The sequence below is a fragment of the Aegilops tauschii genome, chromosome 4 (assembly GCF_002575655.3).
Source record: "Aegilops tauschii subsp. strangulata cultivar AL8/78 chromosome 4, Aet v6.0, whole genome shotgun sequence".
NCBI lineage: Eukaryota > Viridiplantae > Streptophyta > Magnoliopsida > Poales > Poaceae > Aegilops > Aegilops tauschii.
The window spans coordinates 53,326,646-53,352,126 of record NC_053038.3 but is presented as its reverse complement, the minus strand read 5'-3'; the positions used below and the strand labels follow the sequence as shown (position 1 = coordinate 53,352,126).

General features: G+C 45.3%; 2 protein-coding genes across 2 annotated transcripts; one reads left to right on the top strand and one right to left on the bottom strand.

Annotated features, from left to right (window-relative positions):
- Positions 1 to 16,813: 16,813 nt before the first annotated feature.
- On the top strand, positions 16,814 to 20,264 carry LOC109757892 (dolichol-phosphate mannose synthase subunit 2). The gene is made up of 3 exons (XM_020316739.4): positions 16,814 to 16,974; positions 19,658 to 19,801; positions 19,892 to 20,264. Exons 2-3 carry the CDS (start codon positions 19,712 to 19,714, stop codon positions 20,045 to 20,047), a joined length of 246 nt encoding a protein of 81 aa, XP_020172328.1. The 5' UTR covers positions 16,814 to 16,974; positions 19,658 to 19,711; the 3' UTR covers positions 20,048 to 20,264.
- Positions 20,265 to 20,795: 531 nt separating this feature from the next.
- LOC109757901 (uncharacterized) lies at positions 20,796 to 24,797 on the bottom strand. The gene is made up of 7 exons (XM_020316749.4): positions 24,219 to 24,797; positions 24,051 to 24,120; positions 23,864 to 23,969; positions 23,299 to 23,365; positions 22,604 to 22,679; positions 21,437 to 21,726; positions 20,796 to 21,235 (listed from the first exon to the last, which is right to left on the bottom strand). The coding sequence occupies exons 1-7, from the start codon at positions 24,435 to 24,437 to the stop codon at positions 21,143 to 21,145; spliced, it is 921 nt and encodes a 306-aa protein (XP_020172338.1). The 5' UTR covers positions 24,438 to 24,797; the 3' UTR covers positions 20,796 to 21,142.
- Positions 24,798 to 25,481: the final 684 nt, after the last annotated feature.

Genomic DNA, 25,481 nt, shown 5'->3' with positions numbered 1-25,481 from the left:
ATAAAAGAAATCAGAGAAGGGAGGAACCAACCCGACGGCGATGCTGCTCGAGAAGAAGGGGAAGAAGGTGCTCCCCTCGGGCTCTGGCTCGTCGGACGCGAGCCGGAGCTCCGTCTTCCCCCACTCATTGCCCTCGCCCGCTGTCAGCAGGCGCACGGAGGCGAGGCTCTTCTCCGTGACGGTGGGCGCCTCGAGGGCCGGCTCATACCAAGCCGTTGTTGAGGAAGTCTTGACCTTGCGCGGCTCCATGGGCGGCAGATGCAGAGCGAGGATGGAGCAGATGTGGAGCAGCGGCGGCAAAGAGTGAGAAAGGGGATCTGGAGCGAGGCAAAGAAGAAGCAATGAAGGAAAGACCTGCCCGCGCCAGCCTTTGTCAGGGCAAGCAGTTGCCGAGGCAGCGTGGGGAAGCGGAGACGCCCACGTCCAATCAACCGCCACGCGTCGACCGAGGCCGCAGGCTTTTGGGGCTTGCGGTGCTCCGAACTTGACCCTTGGCTTCGCCGCGAAGACAAGCCCGAGTGCACCTTGGGCCCGGGGGGTACTGTCGGCGTTCTGGGAACGGGGGTCCCCAGACTTGCCTGCCTGCGGCCCACAGCGTGGCTAAGCAGCAGGCCGTACGGCCCATCTTCGTCAACAAGGCACCCAAGACCCTCGCGAGGGTCCAAGCCTCGCGAGGAGGACGACGCAAGACCTCCTCTGGAGTGGCCTAGCCAGGCAGGCTCACGAGGAGCGGAGATATCAAGGCGAGGCAAACCTCACGAGGCTCTCGTGACGTGAGCCATGACGAACGGCACCAGGCGGGTGCCAGGCGGGCGCCAGTGCGCGCAGCGTCTCTATTTCCTCTTTGGTGCTAAGGTGGCCAGCGCAGGCGAAGAGTACCGAGGCATCAGGCAAAGGTTGCCATATTGGTGCAACGAGACCAAGACCGGAGGACGGCAAGGCGGAGGTCATCGTGGAGCCCAAGACGGCGTCACCCCAGAGCTTTTCGCAAGCGAAGACCGCTTTTGTCAGGATAGCTTGTACTAGCTGTCCCCCTTCAAATTTGCCCGCTGTTGTTGGCTCCCTTCCCGCTCGATATTTGGGAAGAGGACCAGGGCCTATATAAGTAGAGCTAGCCACCACAGTAGAGGCAGGGAATTCCCACGCCACAAGTTCACAAGCACAAGAACACCTCAACCTCAGGAGGTTGTTCTTCCCTTGTATTGTTCATCATCAGCCCAAGAGGCAATCCACCACCACCGCACTGGAGTAGGGTATTACACCACAACGGTGGCCCGAACCAGTATAAACCTCGTGTCTTTCTGTGTTGCGAGTTCGTCGAGTTTGTCCGGAAGATCTTAGCAAGCTAGAGCGTAGATCGGTAGGAGGGAAAGACTTCACGCGCACCCAAGTGTCCGAACCTTAAGGGTTTGCCGGAGCCCCACATCCGACACTCTCCTCTCCTACTCCTACTTGGAAGGGGAGAGTCCTACTCCCGGTGGGAGTAGGACTCCTCATGGGGCGCGCCATAGGGGGCCGGCCTCTCCCCCTCCTCCACTCCTTTATATACGGGGAGGGAGGCACCCCTTGGAGACACAACAGTTGATCATTGGTCTTTTAGCCATGTGCGGTGCCCCCCTCCACCATAATCCACCTCGGTAATATCATAGAGGTGCTTAGGCGAAGCCCTGCGTCGGTAGCATCATCATCACCGTCATCACGCCGTCGTGCTGATGGAACTCTCCCGCGAGGCTCTGCTGGATCGGAGTTCGTGGGACGTCATCGAGATGAATGTGTGCTGAACTCGGAGGTGCCGTGCGTTCGGTACTTAGATCGGTCGTATCGAGAAGACGCACGACTACATCAACCGCGTTGTTCTAACGCTTCCGCTTTCGGTCTACGAGGGTACGTGGACAACACTCTCCCCTCTCATTGCTATACATCACCATGATCTTGCATGTGCGTAGGAAATATTTTGAAATTACTACGTTCCCCAACAGTGGCATCCGAGCCAGGTTTATGCGTAGATGTTATATGCACGAGTAGAACACAAGTGAGTTGTGGGCGATACAAGTCATACTGCTTACCAGCATGTCACACTTTGGTCCGGCGGTATTGTTGGATGAAGCGGCCCGGACCGACATTACGCGTACGCTTACGCGAGACTGGTTCTACCGACGTGCTTTGCACACAGGTGGCTGGCGGGTGTCAGTTTCTCCAACTTTAGTTGAACCGAGTGTGACTACGCCCGGTCCTTGAGAAGGTTAAAACAGCACTAACTTGACGAAATATCATTGTGGTTTTGATGCGTAGGTAAGAACGGTTCTTGCTCAGCCCGTAGCAGCCACGTAAAACTTGCAACAACAAAGTAGAGGACGTCTAACTTGTTTTTGCAGGGCATGTTGTGATGTGATATGGTCAAGACATGATGCTAAATTTTACTGTATGAGATGATCATGTTTTGTAACTGAGTTATCGGCAACTGGCAGGAGCCATATGGTTGTCGCTTTATTATAGGAAATGCAATCGCCATGTAATTGCTTTACTTTATCACTAAGCGGTAGCGATAGTCGTAGAAGCAATAGTTGGCGAGATGACAACGATGCTACGATAGAGATCAAGGTGTCGCGCCGGTGACGATGGTGATCATGATGGTGCTTTGGAGATGGAGATCAAAGGCACAAGATGATGATGGCCATATCATATCACTTATATTGATTGCATGTGATGTTTATCTTTTATGCATCTTATTTTGCTTAGTTCGACGGTAGCATTATAAGATGATCTCTCACTAAATTTCAATGTATAAGTGTTCTCCCTGAGTATGCACCGTTGTGAAAGTTCGTCGTGCCGAGACACCACGTGATGATCGGGTGTGATAAGCTCTACATTCACATACAACGGGTGCAAGTCAGTTTTGCACACGCAGAATACTCAGGTTAAACTTGACGAACCTAGCATATGCAGATATGGCCTCGGAACACTGGAGACCGAAAGGTCGAGTGTGAATCATATAGTAGATATGATCAACATAGTGATGTTCACCATTGAAAACTACTCCATCTCACGTGATGATCGGACATGGTTTAGTTGATTTGGATCACGTGATCATTCAGATGACTAGAGAGATGTCTATCTAAGTGGGAGTTCTTAAGTAATTTGATTAATTGAACTTTAATTTATCATGAACTTAGTACATGATAGTATTTTGCATGTCTATGTTGTTGTAGATAGATGGCCCGTGTTGTTGTTCTGTTGAATTTTAATGCGTTCCTTGAGAAAGCAAAGTTGAAAGATGATGGTAGCAATTACACGGACTGGGTCCGTAACTTGAGGATTATCCTCATTGCTGCACAGAAGAATTACGTCCTGGAAGCACCGCTAGGTGCCAGACCTGCTGCAGGAGCAACGCCAAATGTTATGAACGTCTGGCAGAGCAAAGCTGATGACTACTCGATAGTTCAGTGTGCCATGCTTTACGGCATAGAACCGGGACTTCAACGACGTTTTGAACGTCATGGAGCATATGAGATGTTCCAGGAGTTGAAGTTAATATTTCAAGCAAATGCCCGGATTGAGAGATATGAAGTCTCCAATAAGTTCTACAGCTGCAAGATGGAGGAGAATAGTTCTGTCAATGAGCATATACTCAAAATTTCTGGGTATAACAATCACTTGATTCAACTGGGAGTTAATCTTCCGGATGATAGTGTCATTGACAGAATTCTTCAATCACTGCCACCAAGCTACAAGAGCTTCGTGATGAACTATAATATGCAAGGGATGGATAAGACAATTCCCGAGCTCTTCGCAATGCTAAAGGCTGCGGAGGTAGAAATCAAGAAGGAGCATCAAGTGTTGATGGTCAACAAGACAACCAGTTTCAAGAAAAAGGGTAAAGGGAAGAAGAAGGGGAACTTCAAGAAGAACGGCAAACAAGTTGCTGCTCAAGAGAAGAAACCCAAGTCTGGACCTAAGCCTGAGACTGAGTGCTTCTACTGCAAAAGAACTGGTCACTGGAAGCGGAACTGCCCCAAGTATTTGGGGGAAAAGAAGGATGGCAAGGTGAACAAAGGTATATGTGATATACATGTTATTGATGTGTACCTTACTAATTATCGCAGTAGTGGGGTATTTGATACTGGTTCTGTTGCTAATATTTGCAACTCGAAACAGGGACTACGGATTAAGCAAAGATTGGCTAAGGACGAGGTGACGATGCGTGTGGGAAATGGTTCCAAAGTCGATATGATCGCGGTCGACACGCTACCTCTACATCTACCTTCGGGATTAGTTTTAGACCTGAATAATTGTTATTTGGTGCCAGCGTTGAGCATGAACATTATATCTGGATCTTGTTTGATGCGAGACGGTTATTCATTTAAATCAGAGAATAATGGTTGTTCTATTTATATGAGTAATATCTTTTATGGTCATGCACCCTTGAAGACTGGTCTATCTATATTGAATCTCGATAGTAGTGATACACATATTCATAATATTGAAGCCAAAAGATGCAGAGTTGATAATGATAGTGCAAATTATTTGTGGCACTGCCGTTTAGGTCATATTGGTGTAAAGCGCATGAAGAAACTCCATTCTGATGGACTTTTGGAATCACTTGATTATGAATCACTTGGTACTTGTGAACCATGCCTCATGGGCAAGATGACTAAAACGCCGTTCTCCGGAACAATGGAGCGAGCAACAGATTTGTTGGAAATCATACATACTGATGTATGTGGTCCAATGAATGTTGAGGCTCGCAACGGATATCGTTATTTTCTCACCTTCACAGATGATTTGAGCAGATATGGGTATATCTACTTAATGAAACATAAGTCTGAAACATTTGAAAAGTTCAAAGAATTTCAGAGTGAAGTGGAAAATCATCGTAACAAGAAAATAAAGTTTCTACGATCTGATCGTGGAGGAGAATATTTGAGTTACGAGTTTGGTCTTCATTTGAAAAAATGTGGAATAGTTTCGCAACTCACGCCACCCGGAACACCACAGCGTAATGGTGTGTCCGAACGTCGTAATCGTACTTTACTAGATATGGTGCGATCTATGATGTCTCTTACTGATTTACCGCTATCGTTTTGGGGTTATGCTTTAGAGACGGCTGCATTCACGTTAAATAGGGCACCATCTAAATCCGTTGAGACGACGCCTTATGAACTATGGTTTGGCAAGAAACCAAAGTTGTCGTTTCTTAAAATTTGGGGCTGCGATGCTTATGTGAAAAATATTCAACCTGATAAGCTCGAATACAAATCGGAGAAATGTGTCTTCATAGGATACCCAAAGGAGACTGTTGAGTACACCTTCTATCACAGATCTGAAGGCAAGACATTCGTTGCTAAGAATGGATCCTTTCTAGAGAAGGAGTTTCTCTCGAAAGTAGTGAGTGGGAGGAAAGTAGAACTTGATGAGGTAACTGTACCTACTCCCTTATTGGAAAGTAGTTCATCACAGAAATCTGTTCCTGTGACTTCTACACCAATTAGTGAGGAAGCTAATGATGATGGTCATGTAACTTCGGATCAAGTTACTACCGAACCTCGTAGGTTAACCAGAGTAAGATCCGCACCAGAGTGGTACGGCAATCCTGTTCTGGAGGTTATGTTACTTGACCATGACGAACCTACGAACTATGAGGAAGCGATGATGAGCCCAGATTCCGCAAAATGGCTTGAGGCCATGAAATCTGAGATGGGATCCATGTATGAGAACAAAGTGTGGACTTTGGATGACTTGCCCGATGATCGGCAAGCCATCGAGAATAAATGGATCTTCAAGAAGAAGACTGACGCTGACGGTAATGTTACTGTCTACAAAGCTCGACTTGTTGCAAAAGGTTTTTGACAAGTTCAAGGAGTTGACTACGATGAGACTTTCTCACCCATAGTGATGCTTAAGTCCGTCCGAACCATGTTAGCAATTGCCGCATTTTATGATTATGAAATTTGGCAAATGGATGTAAAGACTGCATTCCTGAATGGATTTCTGGAAGAGGAGTTGTATATGATGCAACCTGAAGGTTTTGTCGATCCAAAGGATGCTAAAAAGTGTGTAAGCTCCAGCGATCCATCTATGGACTGGTGCAAGCATCTCGGAGTTGGAATAAACGTTTTGATAGTGTGATCAAAGCATATGGTTTTATACAGACTTTTGGAGAAGCCTGTATTTACAAGAAAGTGAGTGGGAGCTCTGTAGCATTTCTAATATTATATGTGGATGACATATTGTTGATTGGAAATGATATAGAATTTCTGGATAGCATAAAAGGATACTTGAATAAGAGTTTTTCAATGAAAGACCTCGGTGAAGCTGCTTATATATTAGGCATCAAGATCAATAGAGATAGATCAAGACGCTTAATTGGACTTTCACAAAGCACATACCTTGGTAAAGCTTTGAAGAAGTTCAAAATGGATCAAGCAAAGAAAGGGTTCTTGCCTATGTTACAAGGTGTGAAGTTGAGTCAGACTCAATGCTCGACCACTGCAGAAGATAGAGAGAAGATGAAAGATGTTCCCTATGCTTCGGCCATAGGCTCTATCATGTATGCAATGCTGTGTACCAGACCTGATGTGTGCCTTGCTATTAGCTTAGCAGGGAGGTACCAAAGTAATCCAGGAGTGGATCACTGGATAGCGGTCAAGAACATCCTGAAATACCTGAAAAGGACTAAGGATGTGTTTCTCGTTTATGGAGGTGACAAAGAGCTCGTCATAAATGGTTATGTCGATGCAAGCTTTGACACTGATCCAGATGACTCTAAGTCACAAACCGGATACGTATTTATATTGAACGGTGGAGCTGTCGGTTGGTGCAGTTCTAAGCAAAGCGTCGTGGCGGGATCTACATGTGAAGTGGAGTACATAGCTGCTTCGGAAGCAGCAAATGAAGGAGTCTGGATAAAGGAGTTCATATCCGGTCTAGGTGTCATACCTAGTGCATCGGGTCCAATGAAAATCTTTTGTGACAATACTGGTGCAATTGCCTTGGCAAAGGAATCCAGATTTCACAAGAGAACCAAGCACATCAAGAGACGCTTCAATTCCATCCGCGACCAAGTCAAGGAGGGAGACATAGAGATTTGCAAGATACATACTGATCTGAATGTTGCAGACCCATTGACTAAGCCTCTCTCCCGAGCAAAACATGATCAGCACCAACACTCCATGGGTGTTAGAACCATTACTGTGTAATCTAGATTATTGACTTTAGTGCAAGTGGGAGACTGAAGGAAATATGCCCTAGAGGCAATAATAAAGTTGTTATTTATATTTCCTTATATCATGATAAATGTTTATTATTCAGGCTAGAATTGTATTAACCGGAAACTTAGTACATGTGTGAATACATAGACAAACAGAGTGTCACTAGTATGCCTCTACTTAACTAGCTCGTTGAATCAAAGATGGTTAAGTTTCCTAGCCATAGACATGAGTTGTCATTTGATTAATGGGATCACATCATTAGAGAATGATGTGATTGACTTGATCCATTCCGTTGGCTTAGCATTCGATCGTTTAGTACATTGCTATTGCTTTCTTCATGACTTATACATGTTCCTATGACTATGAGATTATGCAACTCCCGAATACTGGAAGAACACTTTGTGTGCTACCAAACGTCACAAGTAACTGGGTGATTATAAAGGTGCTCTGCAGGTGTCTCCGATGGTACTTTTTGAGTTGGCATAGATCAAGATTAGGATTTGTCACTCCGATTGTCGGAGAGGTATCTCTGGGCCCTCTCGGTAATGCACATCACTGTAAGCCTTGCAAGCAATGCAACTAATGAGTTAGTTGCGGGATGATGTATTACGGGACGAGTAAAGAGACTTGCCGGTAACGAGATTGAACTAGGTATTGAGATACCGACGATCGAATCTCGGGCAAGTAACATTCCGATGAAAAAGGGAACAACGGATGTTGTTATGCGGTTTGACCGATAAAGATCTTCATAGAATATGTAGGAACCAATATGAGCATCCAGGTTCCGCTATTGGTTATTGACCGGAGACGTGTCTCGGTCATGTCTACATAGTTCTCGAACCCGTAGGGTTCGCACGCTTAACGTTCGGTGACGATCAGTATTATGAGTTTATGTGTTTTGATGTACCGAAGGTAGTTCGGAGTCCCGGATGTGATCACGGACATGACAAGGAGTCTCGAAATGGTTGAGACGTAAAGATCGATATATTGGATGACTATGTTCGGCACCGGAAGCTGGAGTACCGGAGGGTTACCGGAACCCCCCGGGGAGTTTATTGGGCCTATTGGGCCCTAGTGGGAGAAGAGGAGGGGCGGCCAGGGCAGCCGCGCGCCTCCTCCCCCTCTAGTCCAAATTGGACAAGGAGGGGGGCGGCGCCCCCCTTTCCTTCTCTTCCTCTCTCCCTTCCCTCTCCTCTCCTACTCCTACTTGGAAGGGGGGAGTCCTACTCCCGGTGGAGTAGGACTCCTCATGGGGCGCGCCATAGGGGGCCGGCCTCTCCCATCCTCCACTCCTTTATATACGGGGAGGGAGGCACCCCTTGGAGACACAACAAGTGATCATTGATCTTTTAGCCGTGTGCGGTGCCCCCCTCCACCATAATCCACCTTGGTAATATCGTAGCGGTGCTTAGGCGAAGCCCTGCGTCGGTAGCATCATCATCACCGTCATCACGCCGTCGTGCTGACAGAACTCTCCCGCGAGGCTCTGCTGGATCGGAGTTCGTGGGACATCATCGAGCTGAACGTGTGTTGAACTCGGAGGTGTCGTGTGTTCGGTACTTGGATCGGTCGGATCGTGAAGACGTACTACTACATCAACCGCGTTGTTCTAATGCTTCCACTTTCGGTCTACGAGGGTACGTGGACAACACTCTCCCCTCTCGTTGCTATACATCACCATGATCTTGCGTGTGCGTAGGAAAGTTTTTTAAATTACTACGTTCCCCAACACAAGACCCATCCGTTAGCTTAGCATAATGATCCTTTAGTTTTATTGCTATTGCTTTCTTCATGACTTATACATGTTCCTCTGACTATGATATTATGCAACTCCCGAATACCAGAGGAACACCTTGTGTGCTATCAAATGTCACAACGTAACTGGGTGATTATACAGATGCTCTACAGGTGTCTCCGAAGGTGTTTGTTGAGTTGGCATAGATCGAGATTAGGATTTGTCACTCAGTGTATCGGAGAGGTATCTCTGGGCCCTCTCGGTAATGCACATCACTATAAGCCTTGCAAGCAATGTGACTAATGAGTTAGTTGCGGGATGATGCATTATGGAACGAGTAAAGAGACTTGCGGGTAACGAGATTGAACTAGGTATGATGATACTGACGATCGAATCTCGGGCAAGTAACATACCGATGACAAAGGGAACAACGTATGTTGTTATGCGGTTTGACCGATAAAGATCTTCGTAGAATATGTAGGAGCCAATATGAGCATCCAGGTTCCGTTATTGGTTATTGACCGGAGATGTGTCTCGGTCATGCCTACATAGTTCTCGAACCCGTAGGGTCCGCACGGTTAACGTTCGATGACGATTTGTATTATGAGTTATGTGTTTTGGTGACCGAAGTTTGTTCGGAGTCCCGGATGAGATCATGGACATGATGAGGAGTCTCGAAATGGTCGAGAGGTAAAGAATTATATATTGGACGAAGGTATTCGGACACCGGAAAGGTTTCGGGACGTTTTGGATATTTATCAGGGAACCGAGGGGTTACCGAAACCCCCCAGGGAAGTTATGGGCCTTAATGGGCCATAAGGGAGTAGGAGAGGGTAGGCCACAGGGTGGCGCGTGCCCCCCCACCCCCAAGGGCAGTCCGAATTGGACTAGGGGGAGGGGGCGCGGCCCCCTCTTTCCTCTCCCTCTCCCTCTCCTTCCCTCCTTTCCCCTCTTGGAATAGAAAGGGAGTCCAACTAGGATTAGGAATCCTAGTTGGGCACCCCCTTGGCGCACCCCCTCATGGCCGCCGGCCTCCTCCCTCTCCTTTATATACCTGGCCAGGGGCACCGCAAAGAGACAACAGTTGTTTCTTAGCCTTGTGCGGTGCCCCCCTCCACAGTTTACCACCTCAGTCATATTGTCGTAGTGCTTAGGCGAAGCCCTGCGCGGATCACATCACCAACACCGTCGCCACGCCGTCGTGCTGACGAAACTATCCCTCGACCCTCTACTGGATCAAGAGCTCAAGGGACTTCATCGTGCTGAACGTGTGCTAAACACGGAGGTGTCGTACGTTCGGTACTTGGATCGGTTGTATCATGAAGACGTTCGACTACATCAACCGCGTTAACTAACGCTTCCTCTTTCGGTCTACGAGGGTACGTGGACACACTCTCCCCGCTCGTTGCTATGCTTCTCCTAGATAGATCTTGCGTGATCGTAGGAAATTTTTTGAATTACTACGTTCCCCAACAATGTTGCCTAAAGGGGGGCTGAATAGGCGCTTTAAAACAATTACGGTTTAGGCTAGAACAAATGTGGAATAAAACTAGAGTTTAGTTATCAAGCACAAAACCTAAATCAACTAGGCTCAACTATGTGCACCAACAACTTATGCTAAGCAATATAAACAACTAAGTGATAGCAAGATATATAACATGAACACTTTGGCTATCACAAAGTAAGGTGCATAAGTAAGGGGCTCGGGTAAGATATAACCGAGGCACGCGGAGACGGCGATGTATCCCAAAGTTCACACCCTTGAGGATGTTAATCTCCGATAGAGAGGTGTGGAGGCACAATGATCCCCAAAATGCCACTAGGGCCACCGTAATCTCCTCACGCCCTCACACAATGCAAGGTGTTGTGATTCCACTAAGGGACCCTTGAGGGCGGTCACCGAACCCGTATAGTTGGCAACCCTTGGGGGCGGTCACCGAACCCGTACAAATTGCCCGGGGCAATCTATACAACTTAATTGGAGGCTCTCGAAGCTTGTCCGAAGCTTTATAGCACAATGATTGAGCTTCAACAACACCAGCCGCCTAGGGCACCAAAGCACCCAAGAGAAACAAGCTCTAGGGTGCCCAAACACCCAAGAGTAATAAGCTTCTCAACTTTTACTTCCACGAATAACCATGGAGAACTCAAACCTATGCATCAAATGCAATGGCAAGAGCACACGAAGTGCTTAAGTCCTTCTCTCTCAAATCCCACCATAAGAACTAATGCTATGGAGGAATATGAGAGGAAGAACAAAGGAGGAGAACACTAAAGAACTCCAAGATCTAGATCCAAAGTGTTCCCCTCACTTAGAGGAGAGATGGATTGGTGGAAATGTAGATCTAGATCTCCTCTCTCTTTTCCCTCAAATAGAAGCAAGAATCATGGAGGGAATAGAGAGAAAGCAAGCTCCGAGAGGTTAACAATGATGGAGGAAAACTTGCTCAAGAACCTTGGGGTGTTGGGGAAGAAGACCCCCTTTTATAGGCCCCATGAATCTGCCCATTATGCTACGGAAATACATAGGACCGATACAACTGGTCCAAGGAGCGGTGCAACTGCTTTTTTGCAGGTTTCCCCATTTTAGGGCACTAGGCGGTACAACCAGAGGTGACACTGATAGTAATGCCAAGTCGAGCTCAGCGGGAACAACCGGACAAAAATCGCCAGTTACCGCTCCAATAACCTAAGCAGAATCACCCGCAAGCGGTACTAGAACTGGTACATGGTCTGGTACAATTACCACCAGACCAACGCACTCGTGCTGGCTAAGTCTGGAGCGGTACAACCGCTCCAAGACCACTAGTAATACCGATTTGCCAAAGCCATATGGGAACTATCGGGCCACCACCGCCTACTACCACCCATAGCACCAAGAGGAATCACCCTCGAGCGGTACTAAAGCCAGTAGCAGGTCCGGTACCACCACCTCGTAGTGCTCCTGTAGTGGCTAAGTTCCAAGTGGTACAACTGCTCGTGGAACGGCGGTAGAACCGCCTTGCCACTACTTGGAGCCCTACTACCCGAGGGAATCACCCCTCAGGCGGTGGTTTCACAGGAAGCACCGGCCCGGCTCGTACAACCGCCTACACCAGCGGTACAACCGCTGGAGCAGGTAAAACCAGAGTTATCATAAATTCTGCAAATGAACTCTGATAAATCACGACTGGAAATCTTCATAAGTGGCAAGAGAAATATGCCAATGATATAGAGGTGTAAAACCTCCATGAGTGAAGAACAAACAAAAACTTCAACATCGAAAACACAAAGGAAGATGCAAAGGAAATATGTTTTCGATGAACCTGAGCTTATCATGAAGATAAGTACAAGCTTTAAAACTCACATAGAGAAAAGGACAAACAAGAACCAAGAAAGATGATGCCAAGGATGCAAAGGTTTGAGCTCTCTACGCACAATACGAACAAGCTACTCACTCGAGAGCCCCCCCCCCCCGATAGTACGGCTATCGATCCTATAACCTGGATGATGATGATATTGTCCACCTCAAGTTGGACCACCTTTCTTGATTGCGCTGGCTCGATGAATACTAGTAGATTGCTCCCCCATACTCAACTATGGGCGAGCCACTCTTTAGCAAATATTCATGAGTCCATTGTCACCACAATAGACGGCAAGCTTCAAGCATGTGATCTCTTCGTGATGCTCCACTTAAACTTGCGCAACACAACCTTGATGTCAATCACCACTTGATGTCAACCTCCATGGGTTATATGAGATCTTCATCTTGATGCAAGCCCATGGAAAAATACTTAACCCCACAAAGAACCCTCACATAGATCATGGGTTAGTACTAAAAGCCTAATGAAGAATGCTTACCATACCATGAGATCATTTGATCCCACTCGGTACATCTTATACACTTTGTGTATTGATCAACTTGAATCACTCTTTGACTTAGTCGATCAACCTTGTAACTTATCTTCTCTTTATATAGATGATGTCTTGAAGGTAAACATGAATGTTCACACAATCTTCTTCAAGACATGCTTGCAATAGGCTCAACTCTCACATGACCAATCTTTGGGTAATTCCTTGAATAACACCTCGGTCAACACATAATCTTCTTCTTATACCCTTGAAACCAAGAAATGGTCTTCAAGCAATGCCTATGGACAAACCATTAGTCCATAGGGATTGTCATCAATTACCAAAACCAAACATGGAGGCACCATGCTCTTTCACCATTAGTCCATAGGGATTGTCATCAATTACCAAAACCAAACACGTCCAAAAAAATCTTTGCGTCATCCCCTCCCATTTCACGCGGGTGATGATATCCACAGAGACTCAGTTCGATCTGCGCACACTCTCCATCAAGGAGCTCACGGGGCAGCTGTGTGAGTGATCGAGGACCGGCTAGATGATGGTCGGGAGAGCGCTAGCGACGGACGTCTGCTTCTGACATAAGGGGACTATGAGGCCAGAAATAAACAACAACAACGGGGAATCAATGCCTCGGGTAATGCTGGCAGTTGTGGACGCAGAGGCGGTGGCAACCGCGGGTGCAAATCGAGGCAATCTTCACAGCCGGGAGTGCCGACACGTGGTCCTGACAACAAAGACGACTGGGAAAATGCTGGTATTGTGATAAGGCCTCTTCCAATGCATTGGTGCTAAGGTGGGGTGCTAAATGCATTAAAAGCTTAGCAACTACTCTCCCCAATGCATGGGTGCTTAACTTTTGTAGCTAAGCCTCACTCATTTAATGTTTTAACACCAAAACACCTTCATGCATTGGTTGATAGTCATTTTGCATAGGTCCACGCACTTAGCATCGTTTCCTCCTGGGGTCACCATTATGCTCTCTCTCCTCTTTAATTGATCTGCCACATCACTTTTTTGCCTATGTGGCACCCTTAGCACCGGTACACCTTGGAGCACTGGAAAGGGCCTAAGAAAGCGGCATAACGAGTTTGTGGCCTTGGCAGCAATCCTCGTCTTGGCTGAGAAGGGCGAGGGTTACGGCTCACGATGGCGCAGATCGAGGATGTGCATGAGAGCATGGTGCCTCTAGACGCTCGTGCTTCGGCCATGGCATTGGCGGAGATTGACCCGCCAACACGCACGCGGGGGCACACATTCCTTAACGAGGAGAGGTCGGTGATCACGCTAACGCACGATGATGACAAGTGTGGTAAGGTCTGGTTCCTTGACATGGGCACAAGAACTACATGGCTGGATCAGCCGAGGCGTTCGACGAGCTGGACTGCTCCATCTTCGGCAAGGTACGATTCGTGGACATCTCGATCATCGACATCCACGGCCACGGGTGACGGGACCGTCGTCTTTGCCATTGACCACCTCTCTCTCTCTCTAGAAAAATTCCCTCTGACGTGAGGCTACTTCACATCTAGTACTCCGGTAGGCTTTCATTCTGGAAGGTGAAGCCCAGATGGATCAGTGATCTCGTACGCATGACAGAGAGATCATTTCTTTGATCCTAGATTAGGAGGAGAAAAATTCACGTGGTTGGGAGGTTTGACTCGTGCGAGGAATAAGATGACCTAGCCCCTAGTGGGCTGAGTCTGCTATAGTGTTTGGCCTCCAGGTAAAAACCTTTCTATTTTTTTCATTTTCTATTAGTTGCCACATATTTGAATTTAAAAGGGGACTCAAATCAATGCCAAATCTCTCTCTCTCTAAGGGAAAAATTACCTCCACCGTAAGGCTGCTCCACCATACATCTAATACTCCGATAGGCTTTGGTTATGGATGGCGAAGCCCAGTTGGATCTGTGATCTCGTACGCGTGGATACCGACAAAGGATCATCTCTTTGATCCTATATCAAAAGGAGAAAAATTATCACGGTTGGGAGGTTTAATCCTAGCTGCAGGAATCAGCATCAACAGGTTCTAGGGGGGATGGCGCACAGCGAGCACGCTCCTCGTCCGACTGGTACGAGGAAGAAGACAACCTAGCCTCTGGTAGGCTATGCTTGCTACAGTGTTGGGCCGCCAGGTAAAAACCTTTCTACTTTTCTTTTATGTTTTCTTTTAATTGACACTGATTTGAATTTAAAAGGGGACCCAAATCAATGCCAAATCTCTCTCTCTCTGGAAAAACTCCCTCCGCCGTAAGGCTGCTCCACCATAGGCTTTCGTTCTGGATGTCGAAGTCCAGCCGGATCTGATCTCATACGCGTGGATACCGAAAAAGGAATCATCTCTTTGATCCTAGATCAAGAGGAGAAAAATTATCGCGGTTGGGAGGTTAAATCCTAGCTACAGGAACCGTCATCAACTTCGCCACCAACCTCTAATCTTCGTTGCGTTCATTGGTAAAGATTAGATCAACCTATTTGTGTCTTCATAGTGATCCTTTGGCAGATTTTTTTTCTTTTATACTACGTTTCCCAACAGGTTCGAGGGGATGTGGCGCGCGGCGAACACGCTACTCGTCTGACTAGTGCGAGGAAGAAGAAGACCTAGCCCCTGATGGGGTGGGCCTGCTACAGTGCTGGGCCATGGGGTAAAAACCTTTCTATTTTTATTTTTTGTTTTCTATTAATGGCCACTGATTTGAATTTAAAAGGGGACCAAATTAATGCCAAATCTTCTGAAATTTTAAGTGTAGTTTCGCTGGACCTTTCCGACGCTATGCAAAAAGGTTCAGAATTTTTGGGGTTTATCTTTCTTTTATAGCTGAATGTAAGCCCAAAATCAAATACAATATCTATTTAATTCAAAGTCCACAATAAACCCTTGTATTCATTAAAAAATTTGGGATAGGTTCAAATAATTAAGATGAGCTCTTGCCAAAATCCCTAGGGTTTATAAGCGCATTTTGGGTTCGTTGAAGAAATTTTGGGGTTTTAACCCTTTTAATTAAATTAGGAGGCTTTGAAAATCCCTCGGTTTCAAATTCATTTGAATTTAAACATGATGCATGCTATGCTTAGCTACTCTAGAACATTACCAACAACTAGGGTTGTGACACTGGCCTTTTTCTTCTTCCAATTATACACTATCCACCGAAGATTGAAATTGCACTAAACCAACGGTAAGGAAAAGGGACACCTGCAAACTCTCTCATTATCCTAGGCTTTAAACACCGCAATAGTCAATCATCTCTTGCATCGGCTAAAGCATCATCCAACGCAATACGGGCTTGCAATCCATCACCACCGGTTCAGAGAGCTGGAGAAACGAAACAATGCTGCGGAACAACATGGAAAGAGATATCCAAGTCGTCGTATTAACAGCCAATCAATTGAGAGCAAACAAATCTGGTGACACAAACTCTTAAAGGCCCTTCGTCGACACTAGATCCGTCTGTTGCGCATCGGGAAGATGAAGTTGGCTGGAATTTTTATTTTTATTTTACACTGAATTTTTTAGGGGCTTATTTTACGATGGGTTGATAGTATAGGTGGCCAAACAGGCCGGGATAGCTGGGCCGGCCCGGTAGCACGGCCGGCACGGCACGACACGTGCTAAACGGGCCAGGCCCGACACGCGGCACGCCAGGGGCCGTGCCTGGGCCTGAAGGCCGAGCACGCGGGCCGGCACGGCACGGCCCGATTTTTTTTTATTTTTTTAGTATCCTAATGTGGCCCAACAGGTAAAAATAGGCTAAAAGACGTCCAGTGCGCAAAATAGGAGGCAGATTAGCGGGCCTAGCGTGCCGGTGGGCTGGCCCGATTAGCATATGGGTCGTGCCTAGGCTGCAGGCTGCAGCATGCAGGCTGGCACGGCACGGCCGGTATAATAATCGTGCCTCGGCGGGCCGGGCAGTGCCAGGCACGATTAAGATGGGCCGGGCCGGGCCGGCCCGTTTGGCCAGCTATAGTTGATAGACGGAGGACTTGTATGGTTGACAAGTTGGCCAAACAGATGCAGGATCCGGCTCCGTCGGATTATCTACGGACGTTCGTGATCGGACTCCAGGCAAAGTTTGCCTGTTTGGTTTCTCTCCATCCCTCGTTCTTCCCTGTCCCGTGCGGCGTCGGCTAGATCGTGGCGCTCCGGCGACGGCGGTTGAAGGGCGACGGCTGCGGCAGGGCGTAGGTGCGTGTCCCCTCTGTCCCTTTTCCCCTCTCTCCTCACCTCTCTCGCCTCTGCTGGAACGGCGCTGCGGGGGCGGCGTAAGGGCGATTCGGGCGGGCTAGGTGAGGCTCGGGGCGGCGTCCCGATGCGCGCGACCGGGCGGCGTTTTGATGTGCGTGGCTTGGCCCTGAGCACGAGGCAGAGCATGAGCTGGCTGTGTGCGCTCGCGGCGGCGGTGGCTTGAGCCAGAGCACGAGGCTCTTCTCTGATTGCAGGGGCCAATTGGGAGCAAGGCGAGTACCTGATCTGCTTGGGATTAGTTAATTTCTGTGACAACGGACATAAGGCTGTTCATCCGACTTCGTGATTGAAAAAATCAATTCCAATCGTCTTTGCTTTTTACAAAATGTAGAAACTAGCAACTCAGATAGCGAACACTCTCCTATCAAAGAAATAGTAGAATTCAGTTTGTTGCCAGTTAATTTCTGTTCTGCTTTATTTACCACATATTGTTTCTCTTGTCTTGAACTTGGTGCATATACTGAGGTGTGTTCAGACTTAAAAGTCAAGAGACACAGAAAGATTGAAATGTCTCCTTCCTCCGTAGTATTTGAATGCAAGAAAAAAAGTAATGCCATCTTGTATGTAAGATGTTGCTCAGGATGCATGACTGGGATATAATGCATACTTGCACATGACATACCACAAGCTTGATTATTGTGTCCATATCAAATTTGTAACATGTTCCAAAGCGTTCAGTTTGACGCGAATTTGTTTACTGGATGGTCGAGAATGAACCCATTCTCCATTCCCGTGTTAGGCCCTCTGTCTTTTTTCCAGTCTTTGGTAGCTTTTGTATGAGGACCATGAACCAAGTGTGTAGCGCATACATGACTGAAGCATTCTTAGATCTGATTAACTCTATTCCTATAATATGTGATGCGTAATTTAGACAAATTATTTGCATGTCCTCCTTGACCCCATTCACTGAGAGAGCACTTGCTTCAGTGTGTTATCTTTAGCAGGACCACTAGGTGCTTGCGGTTATGCTTGGGTTGTTAGAACAAATCAGATAAACAAGTAACTAGAATGGTGGGGTTTTTTTATATCCTCTATTTCATGCTGATGCTCTTGTTCGGTTATTATACAAGCATCCAGACAAAATATCTATCTATCATTTTATCTTGTATTTACACATACAGCCGTAGAGTACAATGTATATGATATTGAAAGAAACGTGCATCTATTTCATTTCTGATCACCTATGTTGCCAATTTGGTCACCTGTTGCCTCTGGCAGTCCATGCTTTAATCTTATTTTAAAAGACACAAAGGTAGAAACAGAAGGTCTAAATAGGAAATGATGGAAGAGATTATTCCCTTTTACCCATTAAATAGCTCGAATTTTCTCCTAAAGGTTTGACATTTATGGACGCAAGAGTTAAGTTCACTACGTAATAATACATATCACTTTTGAGTTCGCTGCTTCATTGTGGAGCCATTGGTTGATTTCACCTGCCTGCTTTTGAATTTGTTGGGGATCTCTGTATACTGTGTTCTTGCTCAGCGGTGCTTGTGTAGCTACTACTTCAGAAACGATTAGACCAAAATACAAATCGATGACAGGACGTTATTTGAACTGTAGTAACTCCATATAATTTGCGCTAATCAAAATCAAGAACCATACTTGTGGATCTACGGGTCTACCTCTTGTAATGAAGCGGAAGAACTGCAGAACCTTGTGTGTTACCATCAACAGTGAAATCTCGCATATCATTGAAATTCAACAAAGGATGAATTACCTTTTGCAGTATCTCCTAGATGCATCATGTGTAATGTGACTCCATGTCGTTAGAAAATTCTTATATTCTTGAAAAAGGGACAGCAAAATCTTAGTTATTGTAGTAGCACCACTGCCCATAACAAAGCATGATCTAGCCGATGAAAGGTGTTCTGTTAATCCATTTCAAAAGAAAGGTGTTCTGTTGGCAGCTATTTTTTGGTATACTGAATATATGTAAGCATCAAACAAGTTTCATTGTACAAGGTTTTTGTGTTCTTCATGTAAGAAGTTTGCAGGACTAGCAGTGGTCGGTGGAGATGATTTATCTGCGTACTTGTTGACTTCATGACTTTGTTGCTTCTTCACCGCCCTGAAAATAATAGCTCTGTATTTCGGTTGTCCCAAATGACATGTGACACCTTGAACTCTATTTGGTTGGTGCTTAGGAATTCAGTGAGCAAGTTTTACTTGCTGCAACATTGAAATGCAATGCTTGTTGGTTGGTTGCTTACTGAATTCAGGCTGAGTTCCCCAGTTGTCGTATTTGCAATATGAGATTTACCTAGTATTGCGTCCATTAGTCGTCAAAAGTTCAGCAAAATATGATAATGCAGAAATATTTCGCCTAAATTTAGGCCGAAAGTATAATATGGCATTGGTCATGGCACAATCGAGTTAATGCTTACACTAGATATCTGGTTGATGATTTTGCATCTAGTGTAGTTTATTGCTCTATCGGTGGAGTGGTTGCTCAGGTTTATTACATACCATGTTGCACCTCAGAGTACACCAGGACTTTTGGTATTATTATGGAGTATTTATTTATTTTGATGTAGTTTCACTATCTTGACACTCCATTTTATGAACCTTACCGTGTGAAGTTATTTGGATACTCACCATGTTTGCATTTACCTGTATGCAGGAAACCCATTTGTGTATCTCAAATCAAGAGTAGGTTCCTACAAATTCTGAAGAAATGGAAATGGGAGACAAGGCGGTCGGCCTTGTGTTGACCATGACGAGTTTATCCATCTTTACCTACTACACTTTCTGGGTCATAATCTTGGTTAGTAACTTCTGGGCATTACATGCTTCATTTCTATATGTTTCTGTGTTAATGTATCGATGGTGATTTTGTTTCTCTTTTCCCAACTAGCCATTTGTTGACGATGACCATTTTGTCCACCAATACTTTCTACCTCAAGAATACGCCATCTTCATCCCTGTGTTTGCCGGTGTGGTGCTACTTTCGTTCTTAAGTATATTCATCGGTCTTGTGATGCTGAAATCGAAGAAAAAGAAGGATGCTTGATGGATTTGGCGACTCCCCCGCTGTTCCAGTGGAATTTCTGGTTTACTTGTAGAACCTAGTAGACAGGTTTCGTGGATGATTGTATTTCATTGAGTCGCCTTCACTTGTGATCCAAGGCTTTCTCGTGACTGCGTGTTCTTGGTAGTTATCGATCGCAAGGTGTATGCCATTCCAAGAATAAACATGGATCAAATATCAAGTGTTGTTACATCGATAATTCTCGGATGATGTGTTTGATCAATGTAGTCGGCACTCAACATGTATCATGCTTCTGCTTCTGTGTAGTTCTCTTTTGGTGCGGGTACAAAAGTTTGACATAAAGCTACAGCACTGCCCGGGTACATGTATCCATCTTTTACGGCTAGGACTATTGGGGTCTCTAAACTCATTTTCGTCTCTCGGTGTCAATGTCAGCCAAAGTGCTTTCGTCAGTGAACCCGGAAGCACATGATCGCTCCAAATGGTCGAAAATGTAGAACCTAGCAGACTCTTTTCAGAACCAACCATAAATAGGGTGAACAAGGGAATAGTTATATTCTCTTAGTTATTCATGTGACATAGGAAAAACAATTACTCCCTCGATCCATATTACTTGTCGCTCAAATGAATATATATAGCACTGAAATAGATACATCTGTTTAAGCGACAAAGTAATATGAATCGGATACAGTACTAGTATTTCTGAAGCCTCGGGAGTTCTACAACAAAAGGCTAAAGTACTTTCTGACTCTAAAACATTTTCCCCATGTTTTCACTGAAATGAAGTAGATTGACATTCCTTGAGCAAAATTATTAGACTACCAATAAATCAAAACGAAAAATACAAAACCATAGATAACCACCACTGAACAATGGGTGCACACAAATACAGAAACGACGTCTAGACTCTCTAGAGGAGCTACTGGGAAAATAAATATCAAGAACGTTCTCAAACAAAAATTACGGCGCCACTAACGAAAAGTCATATGCAGGGTACAGAATGTTATATCTTCGCGTTCATCACTAGAAAAATAGCACCCACAGTTAAAAGCAACAAAATTTCTATGTCACTACCAGTGGCAGTACAACCACTGAATTAGAACTATTTGCACAGACTTATTCAGCTTGGTCGACTTCCATTGCTTCAACGGAGTCCGTGAGTATTTCCTTCAACTTTTGTCCTCTTTCTTTTGCCAAGCCAATGCACGCCTGCGCAAATAAAAGGTCATTAGCTCTTCCATTACATCCACTGTGAACCTTCCATCCATTAAGTTATCGTGATAAAATAAAACCAATACCAATCAGCTAAAATTGTTGTCATACTTGGATGGATACTAAATTACTAATACATCAGGAAATAAACCATATTTTCATTTTTATATATATGGGGAAAGGGATTGGAAATCAAACCTTAATTGTTGCCATGGACGTCACTCCACCTCCAGGTTTCTGTATTGACACTAAGCGTCCGGAAGAATCTAGAACAACTGTCACAGAGGTCTCTATTATTGATTCCTCTTCAGCAGTTGGGTCCGCTAGAATACTATCCTTGTGAAGTGCACATGTGAGAGGAAATGGGATGTCACCAAGAGTAAGCTTCCTCTTTTCTCTGTTTACCAATTCATATTTGGTTTTGCCTTCATTGCCTCCAACAGTAAACACTCTACCATCATCACCAACAGATACTAGGGGAATTTCCACTGTGAATGCAACATAGTATTAATAATGAGAAGTAACAAAAATTAAGCAAGATTTTCATGTAGTGAGAATAAAAATCAAATATCGTCAGTTAACAACAAGTCCTTTGAAGGAAAGTAACTAAGTAATACAGTATTGTTTCCTCTGACAGGTTCATTTGTATCGTAGAATTGTGTACACAACTTCAGGCCGGTGCTCTCAAGAAATGAAATGTATTCTCATATTCAAAACCCAGCATAAGCTTAATGCAGTAGAAACAAATTATCATAATTCACCCAGATCCTCAATTCAAAACTGAACTACCAAGATCGAGAAAATCAAGTTACGAGATTATTCACATTCATTTGAAAATTCCACATAAAAATATACCAAACCAAGGAGCAAAAAGATACTTATTCCAAACATAAAATAAAATCACCTCACTATTCCGTATGAGGAGGTTATTTAGACTCAGTGTCAGTTTAGTTTAAAAAACAAAGTCAATCATGAGTCATGCCATTGTAACTTACTCGCATTAGAACATAAACTCGGCACACACAATATGATGGACACACTGTTTTTTATATGGTTCTTGTTGTTTGACATTTCAAAAGGTTACATAAATTCCGTAACTCATAAACCAAACCATATGAAGTACAAACAACCAACAATATGATGGTCAGGTATGATTAAAATCTGAGCATGTATACAAACTTCCTCAGTTAACTACAAGAGGCGATTGCAATATACAAAATATGGGAAGAGAAGACTGAATCATTACAGTTCATACGTTATTAAGTGAACACCAGCAGAATACCAATACTAATGTTTCCAATTATAGGTCAAACAAATATTTGAAGGATATCAAATCAATTAAGAGTGAAAGTAAATTAAACATACAATGTGTAAATGCAGCCACCACTGAGATCAGTGCAGCATCAAACAGAGATCCATCAGCATTCAAACAATAGACATCCTGCAAAATAGAGGTGTCAAGAAACGAAAGAAGCACATATCTCTTTGGCGAACTTATTAACAGACGGCTATCTCAAACTTGTGTTTCATCATTGGGTTTGTACAATGAATAAGCACACATCACACATGCTTGCCCAGTGCAGCAATCTAGAGAAACAACATATATGGTGCTACCATATGAATATGCGAGGCATGAACACAAAATTACACAAGCAATTCTCGTAATGTAGAGGTAGGTGCTAAAATTAACCACCATCATCAAATTCTAACTACATCAGCACAGTAACAAAGAGACAGAGGTATTACGCATAAGCTCTTTCTTTCTTTACTTTGTGCTGTGTTTTGTTTATCATTTTTAACTGTTGTGCAGAGTTCTGTTTATCTTGTTTGTTGCTGCGCAGAGCTGATCATACTCCACTGAGGAGCGCTACTGTAAGCGTCAATCCTCAGTGAAACTTGGAAGTTTGGATAGGCACTAAGGGTGGAGGCCTTTCTCATTCTTATTCAACTCACTATCACATGAATTTTGTCCTGATGACTTCTAAAGATGACTGGTCAGGGATATACTTTGATTCTATGAATAATTGAATACCGGCGATCACAACATCAAAATCTATTACCAGATATGCTACCCACGAAGCCTTCCCACTGATCAAACAGAGCTCCTTCAAATTTAACATCCCAGAGCTACAAAATAGGATACAATAAATTAATTTCAGTGCCATATATGAGAAAAGACAGGTTACAGCACCGTAGGTAGAAAATTTGTGTGATCATCTATCAACCAAACTTAAATCTCCCAGAGCAGCAAGCACACTAATACCTATCCTATAACTTCCATTTGAAACAATCAAATAATCAATTGAATTTAATGCAGTGAAAGAAATGTAAAATCACACCCCTGAGATTTCAATTCACAGAAATAATCTGTGGTACTGGTAAATATATCTGAAACGACCCATTTACATCTGTGGTAAAAGAGAATCATATGAATATTTCAAACAGTGCTCTTGTAGGTGTGACATCCTTATTTCATGTGAAAGAATGAACCAACATAAGTAGTCATATCCCACTATCTAAAAGTACACCATAACAATTTGCTGAAAGCAGAATATACAGTAAAACATTCATCCCTTGTATCAGCGAGGTGAAGATACGCAAAAAATGGCAAGCCACAACAAAAACCTCATGAGGACATCCTCCAGGGCCTTGGAGATGACCGGCGCAGCCTCTGCTGGCCGTCCTGGTCTTACAAGCGGGGAGCAGATAGGCGGCATGTGAAACTCCACAGCTGTGGAAACACAGTGAAGTTAGCCAAACTGTAAAACTAGAGCACCAGCAGCGACTAAAGGAAGAGCAAGGCCACACGAACCGACTGATCCTTGGTCCGGGGTCTCGGCAGGGGGCGACATCACCTCGAGCTTGATCGACGCGAGCATGGCCTGCGGCAACGGAAGGCATTTCGTCAAACAGGTGGCGCGCAACGCCAATATGGCAATGGGACCCGGAGATAGGTTGTGAGAGAGAAAGGGAAGCTTACGGTGTCACCGAGGCGGACGAGGGCAGAGCCGTGCGCGGAGGAGACGGCGCCGAGCGCGACGGTGGTGGGGCGGGCTTCGGCGAGGCGGCGGGCATCAGGCCGGACGGACTCGCGGAGGTGACGCTCGAGGAACGCGAGGGGGAAGAGGCGGCGGTACGCCTCGACCTCCATCTCCCCCGCGAGCCCGCCGGCCGCCGTCTCGTCGGTCTCCGCGCTCATTCTCGTGGTCGGCGGGTCGCGGCGTGCTCTGTCGGGTGAGAGAGGGAAGAGCCGCGGGCTTCCTAGGGTTTATGCCTCTCCCGGCCTCCTGGGTATCTTTGGCGGTCTTGTTGGGCTGTACAGTCGGACACCGGCTAATCAGCGCCGGCTGCTTCGCGTGGCCACCCTCGCCGGCGGCGGTGCGTGGGGTCGGGGAGGTCCTGGTGGTGGAGGGAGTACGATTTGAGGAGGGGTGGGGCGGGAGGTCGCCGGGGAGATGAGCTTGGTGGGGTTCCCTCGGCGGCGGCGCTGGGGAGATGAGCTCGGTGGGTTTAGGGTTCCTGCCAAATGAGAGCGTCGGGGGCGAGCGAATTTGGAATTGTAATTGCAAAAGGAAAAAAGACTTATGAAATGTGTTGGTGTCGGGATTCGCAATTGAATTCCGCGAATTCCGATCCAAATATGGGTGCCAAATGAGCAGCTTAAGAAAACTGCATTTTGAAGTTTTTCAAATAAAATAAAATATATATCATGGAAATTTACTCTTACAGAAAATAAGTACAAGACTATATTACTTGTACCTAAATTACGTATAGGCCAGTCTGTCTTAGTTATATGTGAAGTATGCATTTCATCAGTCGAAAATTAATTTCTAATGTTCTCCATTTTTAACCAAGTTAAGGCACCTTGTTTTCTTATTTTCAGGGTTGTGATAGGTTTTAGCTTGCTAGTTATTATTCATGTGTGTAGCGACGGCGTTGTGGCAAGGCAAGCACGTTCTGAAAGGGTCAAAACTATGATAAATTGCACTGATACGGTCAAGCGAAAGAGGTAGAAACCATGATAAACTAACCTCCTAGTTAAGCGGGAGTGGTCCAAATAATGTAGAATCGTCTCCCTAATGGATTGGATCTCAGAGGACAAGCATAATAAACAAAGACAACGATAACATGTATGTGGTAATACCAGTTGTATTTCTTTAGTGATTTTTTCAACTGAGCCCTGGCTTGTTGTATCGTCTGAATTTCTTATATCCGGATGTGAAAAGAGCCTACAATTTCAGGG